The following is a 13,398-nucleotide window of genomic DNA, read 5'->3' as shown; positions in this document are numbered from 1 at the left end:
GCTGCTGCCAAAACGAAGTGCACACAGTGCATTATACACCGGTAACAGTGGTGCAGTGGTACGTATTCGATACTAACTGAACAATATTATGACGAAGATACTGAAATTTGAGATCGATGGAACTTAACTTCGTCGTTTCAACGAAGTAACGTTTTTAAGCAAGGCAGCAACAAAACAAAGGAAAGACACACACCACACGCAGAATGTCAGCTCAAGCAAAGGTAAACTAAATAGTGCAGATTATACGTTTATATGGAATCTTTCACTGACATAATATCAGCAATTTCTTTCAGAAAATCGTTTTAAGAATGAAGGGATCACTAGAAGATAATCTTGCTCCGATTCGAACGTATATGAATATATGAACCGTTGGTTCCTGATGAGTTTTACACTTTATGATGTAATATTGTTATTCTTAAAGGCCTTGGACACAAAATATCAATGTTTGTGCAGGAAAACTCGTTTTGATAGCAACAAAGGACGGTTAGGTGGACATTTGATAGTAAACGTTCACTGTTAGCCATACCGGCGGTCTTTGGATGTCTAATCAAGAACGCTCTGTTGGACCTCAAATTACGTACACCTTTGGTCAGCATTTTCGGCCCACCAGTGGTTTTGATAAAACAACCAAGGATCGCCATCTCGGTAATAATTCCTTAAACAAAGATTCCACGTAAACCTACTGTATCTGCCTTAGATTCTTGGCAGAAAGACAATGCCTCGTGCTATGTGCAGGTTTGACCCAGAGCAAGAAAAAAAACGCGTGCAAAATCGTGCCCCTATTATTTGAAGCTCGTGACACACTGAGGGTGAGGACGGAGGTTACCTTTACGAGAAAACCAACCGCACGACAAATGATACTAACGGTAACGCCGGGTATGTTTATAATATCAAATTAAGAGTGAAAATATACAACTACTTGGGTTCTCAAATACGTCTAAATACGTATTGATATATAACCGGAAACAGAAATACAACGGCGAAATTTTATGGAATTCAATACGAAGGGAACTTCCAGAACTGTTCGTGATTGACACATATTTAATGTATTAGCTGATAAAATAGAAAAGGACTGACCAATTAATCTTTATCTTAGGATACTTCGGAATCGACTATCGTGTGAGATAACTCCGTCTGTTTTTTTCTCTTGTTGAAAGCATGGCTTTAAGTCTAACATACTTAAATACTTATGTAACAGTTTCGTATTTAGTGCGAATCGACGGCTGTTTTACTGGGTATTAACCAGCACAACAATCCAAAACGAGACAAGTGACATCTCAAACTAAAATCGATGCATTGTGATTTGCTACACTGTTGAAATTGCAGTGTTCATGATTGTAGTGTTCATGATTTGTTACGGTGCTCCTTTTACACTATTTTCCCTTTCCAACTTGGATAGATAATACCTTTTATACCTTTTTTCCTTCTCTTGATAATCATGTTGATAGCGTACATCTACATCATTACATGTAAAAGAAAGGATCATCCATGTAGATGTTTCACTTCTCAGCGCCAGTAAATGTTCGAAGGAAATCAGGACCTTCCTTAGCAATGCACAAAACCTATTGATTTTATCTGAATGTAGCACAATGCGTTTTCAAAAAATAATTTTAACTAAGTTGATTATGCTTCTAAGACAAATAAAACAACTTTCTATCAGTCGGCAGTAAAGTGATACATACTGTGGTGGGAGTGCATATTCTCAATAGTACAATTGAAATACTAACGCTCTACTAACTTGCACGAAACCATGACATTAAAATATCAAAACATCATTGCATACATCACAAACGTTTGACAACATTACGGTAGAAACAATGGCGCAATATACTGCAGGTGATTCCGAAGTATCCAATGCCGACAGGCATTGTCATACCACTGGTAAGAATTATCGTTTAAATATGTATTTCCAAACCAGGAAATGATATTTATCTTTACGTTTCAGATGTCCATCACCTACTTTCATCATAATAATATAAGTAAACTGCCTAGTTCTTCACCTGACCGCTAGATGTAATTGAAACCTGACAATCCGACAAGGAGCGGTCAAATCAAGAACTATTGTACAAGCTGTTTACTAGTTTTCTAATGGAATACGGTGACATTAGGAACGTAAAGGTAAATCCTATTTAATAGCATGGAAATAAACATTCAAGTACGATTTCAAAATCATATCAACCTTTTCGAGGATTAGAAAATACTGTCAAGCATAATAAACGTACATAGCCTTTACTGTATAGCAACATCTAATGCACACAATCACGAACACAAACGGGATAGTTCCCTTTTTCTACTTCTACGGAAAAAGTTAGATGTCAACGCACGTGTGTCGGTCCCCAGCTAGTAATGGACCCGGGGCATCAGAGTTCCCGGCTGTACGAGTCATCCGCTCTGCCATGAATCTTGCTTTAGAGGTATCAGTAGGCCTAAAATGCATAATAGATATGGCAGCCATGGTGAAAATCGTACTCGCAAATAAAGCATAGAAATATCAGTTTCTTGAAGAGCACATGCTTTTTGAAACCAAAAGCATAAAAACACGGGCATGAAATTTGTGGAAGTAGAGTATGAACGAGTCATTGAAAGAATGGACAAAACAAAGGTTTTCACGAAATGATCCCATTGCAACAGCCTAACATAAAGGAAGTATAAAAAATGCATTAGAGTAGAAATTATATCAAAAACGCATCACATTGCCTATGGTTTTGAGATGTTTGTTTCTATTGAACCCAACAAGACAATTCAGCAGCAAACCCCAGATACAAGCAGAACAAAAATGGAATTTTTTTAGGATTTCCTCTTGCTTTCTTCCGAAATAAATACATGAATAAAACAAAATTTAAGAGATCGCAGATAAAGCCATGTACATGAAGTATCATGCAATGTAATTTTGAGGGAATGAGCTGCCACGGGAATTGGTCTGAGGATGGACAGGATATACCGAATTGATGAAGCTCTCATGACAGTTACACTCGTCCTTACCAGGAAGGTTGAAGAGGGCAGGGGCTTTATCAGGAAGGTTCAATAATTTAGGCTAACAAGCACATCGACAAATGGTCCTTCAGCAGAGTAAATTATCCATACAATCTACACAGATGTCGAACTATCTTGAAACTGCTGTCACCACTGTCGTCAGGTGCCTCTGTCCGTAATTAAGTGATGGAACCAATTGTCGGACAAGTAGAATGCAATGGAACAATAAACCCGGGAATCATTCCTGACAAGTTTACAACTTAGGGGAATGTTTCGCGTGTTCAGCTATTCAAGTATCTGATAATGTATCATACATGTAAAACCTTGAGATTTGATTGGCATTCTGAAGAGCAAACTACTTAGAAGGTAGGCCTACCGAAGGCTCAGTCTGAAGATAGGATGTGCGCATACGCAGTATATTACACATCTGAAGTCAGTAGTTTTTTCTGTCCGAAATTAGGCGATACCAAGTGTTGGACTAGAATAATGCCATAGAGGGATATGTTCCAGATATGGTTTTAATTTCCTTGCCTTGATCTGATTGGCCCTAAGTCCAAATTTTGTGTCAATATATGATCACGTGTAGACCTACAGTAGATTGAAATAATTATGTGATCGGGGGTAGTTTGCAAAACGCATGTCGTGCCAAGAAATAAAGTGGTCAATCTAAACGTCATTTTTTTGAGAATCTAAATGATGTTCGAAAAAAGCCTTTCTACATGTACTGCACCTGTCAGTTAAGGTTATTATTAGCAAAAAGCCAGCACATCACCAAGTTATGAAAATAGCCTCAAAAGGCTGTTTTTTATAAAGATCTTCGAGCGTATCAGAGTTGCACACATGAGACCAGCCGGTTCGCAAGGACGATGTTATGCACACTTTACTTACCAAGAACAACTGCAGCAGCAGCACCAACAGAAACAGCAGGCTTTTGATCGGTCTGAAGAGCCTGCGGGAGAAGGAGGAGGCGTATTTTGGTTCACGTTCTGACTCTGTTGTTGAGCATTACTTGTACGTCTGTTATTCTTCATTCTATTGTCATTCTCGCTAACCGATGTGGAGCCCCTTGGGGATAGGTTACCACTCATCTGGAGAGAGAAAATAAATTAAGGTTCATTAGTTATACAGTAGTCAGCTTCTTGGGCCCACTGAGCATTGAACTAAAATAATCATACAGTTAGATAAAACGTGGTTAGATACGGGATTTATGACTGGCCAGTCCGTTTGAGTTGGAAATAACTTAGATTTTCCTGAAAGAAACAGAGAAATATTTAAATACAGCATTCCGTTTTCGTTATCGGGGCCGATTCGTAAGATTGCTAGGTACAGTTTCAATGATGTAAAAAGAAGGAAATAACACACGTATTCGTGCACTAACGAATACATTGTACTTGTAGACAGTGGATGATTTGGACTGCTCTGCTCAAAGCAGCACGATGCACTGAAGTTTCCCGTGAGAATGTCACATTTTAATCAAAGATGTTGCCAGAGGCCACATCTGCTGGTGACACATATTGAAGTGCTTTTGCGGATCGAGGAGCTGTGATTGAAGAAGTTTTCCCCAACGACATAAGAAATCTGGTCTTAACAGAATAAATACGCCAACATGGATCGGGATTCGCACAATACAAGAAAATATTAACGGAACTTGATCGGATTGCCGTTTCCGATTTATGAAAGGCGAGGATTGGTGAAGAGGGGTGAAAGAAATGGTAAACCAAATGCCACAGAGCTCCTTTTTTATCACCTTGGCGGTGAATTGATGATCCTTGAGTTCAAGAAAATGTTCACAAAAGATTATTTTACTCATTTCAGTCTGGATATACCAATCTGCCTAAACTATACTGATAGTTTGTCAAGCAAAACAAAATGATGATTATGATAATGTTTTATATCTTTATAATAAGGCTGGCTGCATAGTGAAGAAGTAACATTTCTTGGTCTTCTTATGGCTGGTATCAAGAATTAATAAGGCCTAATCTTTATCTATACTTGCTGGTATAAATACAAAAGTAATCAACAGAAAACACTTGCAGCTGCCAACTTCTACCACATTCTTTTGGCCAATATCATTGCACCCATGCCCTTTTCCCAGAGCTAGCAATGATTGACTATTTCATGCTTGACTTGTCATCAGCAACAGATCCTATTCTTGTAGAAGACAAGCTTTGCCATGCTCACCGGAAGACCTGGCCGTACTTCTCCTAATAGATCGGTGACTCGAGATACGTCGCCATGGTTACCAGACAATTCTATTTTCTGATGGATATAAGTCGAGCTATGTTGGTAGATACATAATAGGAACTCGTTTAGGAACGCTGTTTGAAAGCTGTGAGTCGAGAAGGAGAGGCGGCTGTACTTTGTCCACGGAAACAAAACCTCCACTAGATTTTTTAAGTCAAACGCATTCACTAACGCTGGAGTGAACTTAACGTTGAGTTATCTCCTTCCATTGATAACGATAGCGTTTTTGACTTGACGTAAAGCGCTGCCTGGGAACGCTCTTTTAAGAACACATTTAACCACATTTTGCTTTGGATTCGAAGTTATATCTCATAACTCCCCTATGGAGGTAACTGCTGCTGACTGCTCCTAAACGTATTGCACCAACTGCGCCACGTACAAGGTCAATAGAGGATGAAGTTCTGTGCAGATCCGCCAGAATATTTGGTGACCAACACACCATCAGGCGCTAGATCATTAGTTGGATTCAGAGCCAATTCGGCACCTTTACTGCGGATGTCATCACGTGGTATTGAATCAACCACCCAGCGCGGTCCGATGTGAGCTCTCTACCTCATCAGAGGCCATGGCAAGATCCGGAAATTACTACAGAACCAATCAATGATAAGTGAATACGATTTTCAATCCTGCCCAAAGCACTCCGTGACGGAGGGTAGGGGAATTTGCTCGTCATCACACAAGCGGTTATCACATTGGTCACTGCCGAACGATTGGTCGATGAAGTGGTACTTCAGCATATCTGGTGTTGTAATACGTTAGTTCGAGGATCTCGGACATCTGTCTCACTTCATTGGTAGTTTCTTTAACTTTTGAATGGTTATTAATCTTCGGAACGCGATAATATCAATTGCATTCGCTAGCGAAACTGATACCGATGGCCGATCGAATCCATCAGCTTGGCAGTCCGTGGATTGCCACGGCCAGCTCCGGCCAATAAGCGACCGATTTGTTGGCCATTTTAACGTACCATCCCTTTCTCAGTCAAAAAGGTACATGTAGTTGTGACCCATGGCCTATACTGTAAGTTAACGTAAGGATTGATGAGCGACTTCGACAAATTACTCCAGAAAGACGCATGATTGCCTGGAGCAATTCGATCAACAAGTGTTGCTGACAGTCTATGCGCCAATCAATGATTCCTTGGTGATCTGCAATTCGTGATAAGAGTGATGTCAAATCGATTATCGAATTTGTTTAATATCCATGTGGTAGAGTTGGCTGGCGGTGGAAATTGCCTTCCTATGGATGACTTGCTCAAAAACCTAGCATGACACTGAGGAGGAATTGGCTCGTCGTCGTCGGTTGCATGCCCATGGGTTAATTTCGCACAACTCCGTGTGGCATAATGATACTCAATACCCATGTGAACGAAGGTACTGGCGGAGTTTGCCTATCCCTGGGTTCGCCTGTCACCATGCAGCATCAATATCCATGGAAAGGTTGACTGGTGGTCGGAACTTGTCTGCCCATGGGTTGACTCAACAACACGTACACATACACATAACACATTGCAGAAGAATATTCTCGAATCCCGTATGGTCGGCGGGGAAGAGTACATACCATTGATGTAACTGTAGAGGATTCGCGTGATTCCACAACGAAACGGAGATGTCCACTTGGTACACCTCCACCCATCGTTGAGTTGTGCCTCAAATGTGTCCGCAGCGAATATTGTTTTCGTCAATCAGAGGTTACTATGGTAAAATAACCTCTTAATTATGGCACCACGCTTGTGGTGATGCGCTCAACTCTATATATAGATAAGTGTTAATAGTCAACACAATTCTCTTCTTAACACATTTTCTATTTGACGCATATCGCGGCGCATTTACTCTGAAGGTCTTTGACTTAGGGTCTGGGCGTTTGATATATTTTTCTTCTTGGTCTTGTATAGAAGTCCGTGACACTATACTACTACGCAAAACAAAATTTCCAGGTTTAGTCGGCAATGATAAAAAATATACAGAATAAAAGAGGCAATAAACCAAGATGAGAACACTTTGAGTCTTTTAGCGCGACCCATTTCCACGGAAAAGAACCAGTGCCACGGTAATTAAATAAGCCACTTTTTATGGCAGTTGATTGCGTTGCTATGACGACGTTGGTACTCAAGCAGGCGACATGCCGTATGGCAGCTTAGGCAGGTGCATTAGAAATGCTGAGGCGATGAAAGGGAACGCCGGGTTGTCTTTGATTGAAGATAATCTGATGTTTTTGATCACCACGTTAGATAACTGCCCATGTGCAGATACCGTTTTAATTTAACGCCGAAAACATTGGCTACCGCCTCGGTTTTGGCCTACAACTCCACCCTCGCGTGGTTTAAGGAGGCAACCAATACCGACAGTAAGGTATCAAATCTTTAAACCAAGAAAAACATTATCAGTTTAATTCACCAACAAAGAGAAAGCTCTTTAAGCAATACTCCAACTCGATATACCAAAGTCAGGCAATGCCTTGGTTGGCTTTATCTGAGACGACAAAAGAAAGGAAGCACAATCCCTGGCAGTCCTTCCTTCAAAAGAAAGATATACGGAGCGACGTCGTCAAGAAGATTTGTACGCCTAAGTGCAACAAACTCAGTGCACGATACTCTGCCAATATATACAACGAACTTTTTTTATCACTGAGCGTGTCACATATTAGTTCCAAAGACTATATCTCACACAGATGCCAATGTAAGGACTGCCAAAGCATTTAAAGCATACCAGATCCGAATATAGCGCTAGCGCTCAACCGCCTTACGCGTTCGCATGGCAACCATAGACCTGGTTGCGCCGTTCTTTGCTACAGCGACAACTTCTTGGGAAGGCAGAAGAATAGCGAAAGATGCACACGGAGACCGTCTCCTTATATCGCTCTGGCGCATTCTTATCGATTGTGCGTTGGTGGGGTACCCGTGAATAGACTGTTGTAGCTACAGATGACGGTACCACTAAATCAGACTGTCGAATGGGATGATGACGTGTGATAATGAGCCCAAGTGAGTAAGTAAACAACATAATTAACCCATAACAGTACAGGAGATTCAGCGACAAGGCTTGAGTTGAAATTCGTCACGTAGTTTGTCAAGGACGTCGAACGTAATCTCCCCTTGTCCTCAGACGGATGCTTGAAGTGAATGTCATTACTCTTCACTCGCTCCGAAGAAGGTTGGCAACCCTTTGGTTTATCAACCTCCATGACTGCCCTCCGAAGGTGGCTTGAAATTAATATCGTATTCCACTGTTAGCTTAATAGCAGATTATTGCAGTATTTCGTCTTTTGAGCTGTGATATAAAGTGCATACGATCAAGGTACTTTAGCGTAGTGCTGTTTAAAGTTCCCAAGTGATATTAACTTGGTTGATACCGTAGTTGAAATTACCCCAAAGGGACCATTTCATCTAATCAGTATCTCCCATAGATCTCCCTCTAGCTAACGCATTATTGAGTTTATCATGGAGTAATAATTTATTCATTACAAAGGGTGGTTGTTTTATATACGAAAATCCCTGGGGAACTCAAAAATGTTGCGAAGTCATGAAAATTACGGCATTCACAGTGAAGTTATGGATTAAGTTCAATGAACTGACGACACTTGAGGAAGTTATTGCAATTTAAAAACCGTATTCATTCGGGCAGAAAATACCCTCCTTTGTCTTCTTTATCATATTATGTTTGATTTAATCTTGAACATCCTTAAATCATTGTGGTTAGGAGTGGCTGGGAATAGCGAGGAATGAAACAAAAGCTGTCGACGTGAAAGTTCACCGACTGAACGCTAAACCTTGCTTGTCGAAGGTGAACGTTAAAGGCAGAATCCTTGCTTGTCACACCAGGGGAACGTTCAGCGAAGAATCCTTACTTGTCACATGTGAAGTTAATGTAGAATCCTTGCTTATCACGGTAAAACGTCAAGTTTAGAATCAATGCTTATGCCGGATAAACGTTAGTGTAAAATCCTTACTTGTCACTAGCGAACCTTAAGTGTAGAATCCTTGCTTATTAAGGTTGAATGCTAAGTGTAGACTCACCCAAATGATAAGTTTGGTCAGACATTGACCACTGAAGGAAGTGTCCGTGGAACAAATGGTCCTTTATAATAGAATAGAGCTTAGGCCGTGGGTTTCTACAACCATATTTCGGTTTAATCCTTATCAAGCAAGAAAGTAGGATTCTGAGCATTTGTCAGAGGAACAATCCTTGGATGAAGTCAATTTTGAGGAGATACTCGCGAATTCCATCACGTACCTCGGTCAAATGCTAGCAGAAACCCTGGTCACTTTCATTGCCAGAAATGCTCAGAGCAGGCATGCACTGAAGCCCTCAACGAATCGACAACTCATCAATATCATGAAAACTGTATGGTAATGATGGGCAAGTCGCACACATTATGGAGTAATCTAATTGTCTTTTAATTATCATCGGGGTGCATTCGGCAGGCAGAGGAGGGAGGCTTACATGCATGGGAAAGATGAACGGGAGAGAGAATAAGAGAGAATGTATTGGCTTCAAATGCTGTGTTCGCAGAATTCATAATCGTATTTTGAAAATTCAAAATCTACATTGAATGAAGAACTTATGTGGGTTTATTTGTGTGAATATTGCTATAGTACAACTCAAAATGCCACGTATTCTTTTAGGACGATACCACTGAATAATGCTGAACAACAATCTATAATAAGTGAAAAGTTGATTATATTACAGCTTTGGTAAAAATATTCCAAGTTTGTTATGGACATTTCCCTCGAGATAACTGGAGCAGTAATGACAACCAGAACTGGCGTCATGAGGCATGGAACATCGACCGATTGCTCCAAGCATGTTGGTAAAAATAAAGATTAAAGACGAGTGGCGTAGATACATCAAGGAACCGACAGTAATTAGGGGACGCTTCATGGGGATGTCGAGGCACGCAAGAACACATGCGCTCCAATTCCCTTCGCCGAAAGCACTCTATACTCATCAAATTGTAGATTAATTCACCTAAGTCTGCTGATTTAATCTAGTTTGGCCCATGTGGAAGAGATCATCAATTTCCCTATAGGAATTCTCAGCCACCTCCGACCAGATTGGGTTCAGGAGGTTGAAAAAGCAATCGTATGACTTATCCGAACCCAATAAAAGCGGGTAAGGAATATCTTCAGGAATTGGTCCATACCTTGGATACGCCACTACATCAGAACTATGTGTATATCGGTATGCCTATACATCTACTTTATGGCCTCCTATCTCAGCCAGGTCAGTGACGCAACAACTGTGAAATTGAATCACGCCCAAGGGAACAAAAAACACGAAACTGTGTCAATATCGCAGTCGTAATGCTTTTTCACCGCATGGTAGGTGGTGCTATCATAGCACTGTTTTCTGTTATGGAAACACTCAGAGCCAGAATTGGTGCCTGCAGGTTTTTTTCTCTAAAGAACATTCTCTCTGCGCCACATAGCTAGCAGCCCACCCTGCACAATTCACCAGATCTTGGAGTAGTTTTTCCATGACGAGATCTACCTCCTCTGGAGAGAGATTAGATGGTACCGTGGAGTAGTCTGTACTCTATGATGAAACCAATTATTAGCAATCATGAAATTCCTACAGGTGGTTTTCGAATACAAGGAAATATGGCAATGAGTCTCTCCTGGCTTGGCAACGATCGACTATGTTAGATATGCTAGCTATGTTCTTAATAGTCTTAACCTTCACGGTTATTGAATTGAAAGTTATTGAATTGAAAGTGTTCGCATCGAGTTACGACTTCGAATACAAGGAAATATGAGGATGAGCTTATCCTGGCTTCGCAACAATCCGTTATTAACGTGTGTTAGATATGCTCGCTATATGTGACCTGTGACGTCAAATTTGCCATGTTACAATGAAGAAAAAATTGGATAAGTGTTAAAACTTTACCATTGCACCAAAAGTTCTCTCAATCCATGACTTGAACCGACTGCATTACATCATGAAGTACAGGCGAGTATCTGATAGTCGAACACTCGAACTGGAGCTAAATCCTGGAAGAAAATAAACCTTCTATTCTTGGTTGCTATAAGACTTACCGGTAACGTACAGACTACTAACCATACATGTTAACCAAAATGCGATGGGCAATACATTTCGATAATGAACATAGATATTCCACACAAAATGAATCCCATCCGAGCGTCCAGAAAAAGAACGTTCAATGATCACAAAAATGATCTCTCCGAAGACCTAGATCTCCTGGGTGTCAAGATCAAGAAATCCAGGGTGATAATGAAATTTGTTATGAAAGGCTCGTGGGTGATCGAGGTGTGAATCGACACCATCCCTATACCAGGCCGGGAAAGATGTTCGATGGGTCAACCGTAGCCCGAGCAAGCTATCGCCCTCCGACCGGCCGGCATTGGTCACTGCTCGTCGTGCATGGCTAGCTTGATCAACGGGTACCCATCGATTGACCAGTACTGGCACACGGCAAAATGAATTTGCTCAGACTCTAAATGTACAGCAGTTGGCATTTATGAGTTGATACATCCAGAAATGTCTATTTCTCGCTGAATCACCATAGTCACAGTATTTGCCAGAGAGCAAATTAAGAAATCAACGTAGAAAATAACAAGGACATACACAAAAGTTTTTTGAGGACAGTCCGATCAACGAGTAACGCATTGATCAAGCTGCGGCGGACATGACTGGCGTAGTCAGGGCGATATAGCTTGCTCTAGCTACGATCCGCCCATTTGAGGCGACTCGCCCCACAGAGCCCTACTCACACCTGCTGGGTAGAAGCAGGAGATCGGTCACACGGACACTTCACAACTCTTCTACGTCATTAATCATGTATTTCTGTACTAGTCGTGATCATAAATGTATTTTTTTGCTTGTACATTGTAGGGCGCGGGGAATTTTCGAGGAGCAAGTCAAATTTTTTTTTTTCATCTTTATCAAATTGACTACAGCCAATAGTCCTTGTGTCATCTCCATTTTACTAAGCAGTTATGTAATACCCAGCGTACATTCAATCGAGCATTATCTATGGAAGTTCTCTGGTGACCTACGTATAAATCTGGGGAGGGAAAATAGTCGAGGATCATGACAAAACCGACGGTCACCAACTGGGTAAAAATCAAGACAACTTTTCGGAGCCTCATGCGGTACACCTCCTATTCTACACGAACTGGCGCGGTACATACCGGTACCGCTATACAAACAGCACAGCGCCAGACAACACATTACGCTGAGGATATCGATTGAACGATTCGGTCGTGATTTATCGGAGATGGTAAAGAATAGGTACGCATGAAAGAATATCGCGGAGACTGGTCTATTAATATTGCACACAGCTATTTTCATCGCGTCGTTATACGGGGCTCATGGCCAATTCGTGTTGCAATGGGCTTTGGCAGCCGTTGCCGGGGTTTGTAGAATGGGTTCTTTCAGCGATTTGACCACAGGCAAGTGAAGACACCAGGCCAGCAGATATTAATACCCACAGGGAACTCCGTAGGGACGAGCCTGAAGATCGAGATTCCATCCCTCTTAACGCCTAGCCCACAACATATGAACTGCAGCCTTGTCCATACTGGCCTTGTCCCAAGGGATCGATACGACTAATGGATCTCTCCATGTGTTGGCCCAGGTCACTCGTATTATGATTTATGCTGGCGTATATCCCTTGGATTTGTCGCTATGCTAGAAACATCGGACTAATGAGGAAAAGTCAATGTAAAACGATGCATTAAATACCAGGAAATGTTCTCACCGATATTATACGATGAGGAACATTCCTCTGTCAGCACAGGGTAACTGTATTTGAAAATTGCAGATAGTCATGCAGTAGTTCAGTCAGCTTTTGTTCGAGTTGCTTGCCGGTGCCAGCTGTTCCGCTGAAGGCCAAATGCGATTGGGATCATACAAATGTATCTATATCAAGCCTTTTAAATACAGCCCAATCGATAAAATCGTGTTTATCCGTCAACACCATGGCACAAAGAAATTGTAGGTTTCCTCTTGACAAATAAGTTTTTAATGATCAAATCAATATTTGATCGAGCAAACAGCCAAAAAATCACAAAAAATATAAAATGATATAATATGAAATCGACAATGTAACCCATGGCCTTGTCGCCGTGATTATACGCCACGGCTGATCGTCAATTACACGCCACGGCTGAGTGAGATCAATGTGGCTACTGCAAGTAGTTTTTACACAGCTACGTGCAAC

At 41.2% G+C, this 13,398-nt stretch overlaps 1 protein-coding gene across 9 annotated transcripts in view; it reads right to left on the bottom strand.

Moving 5' to 3' along the window:
* Positions 1 to 13,398, bottom strand: part of LOC135486071 (regulator of G-protein signaling 17-like) — a 61,243-nt gene that overhangs the window by 11,993 nt on the left and 35,852 nt on the right. For 8 of the 9 annotated variants that reach the window (XM_064768563.1, XM_064768564.1, XM_064768568.1 and 5 more), the window contains 2 exons: positions 3,862 to 4,061; positions 2,325 to 2,426 (listed from right to left, as the gene is read on the bottom strand). In XM_064768563.1, the coding sequence (XP_064624633.1) occupies positions 2,325 to 2,426; positions 3,862 to 4,061 (302 nt within the window). The remainder of the gene's footprint in view (positions 1 to 2,324; positions 2,427 to 3,861; positions 4,062 to 13,398) is intronic. The other variant, XM_064768570.1, reaches the window with a different exon arrangement.

The sequence above is a fragment of the Lineus longissimus genome, chromosome 4 (assembly GCF_910592395.1).
Source record: "Lineus longissimus chromosome 4, tnLinLong1.2, whole genome shotgun sequence".
Lineage (NCBI taxonomy): Eukaryota > Metazoa > Nemertea > Pilidiophora > Heteronemertea > Lineidae > Lineus > Lineus longissimus.
This window is presented reverse-complemented; position numbering and strand designations above follow the sequence as displayed.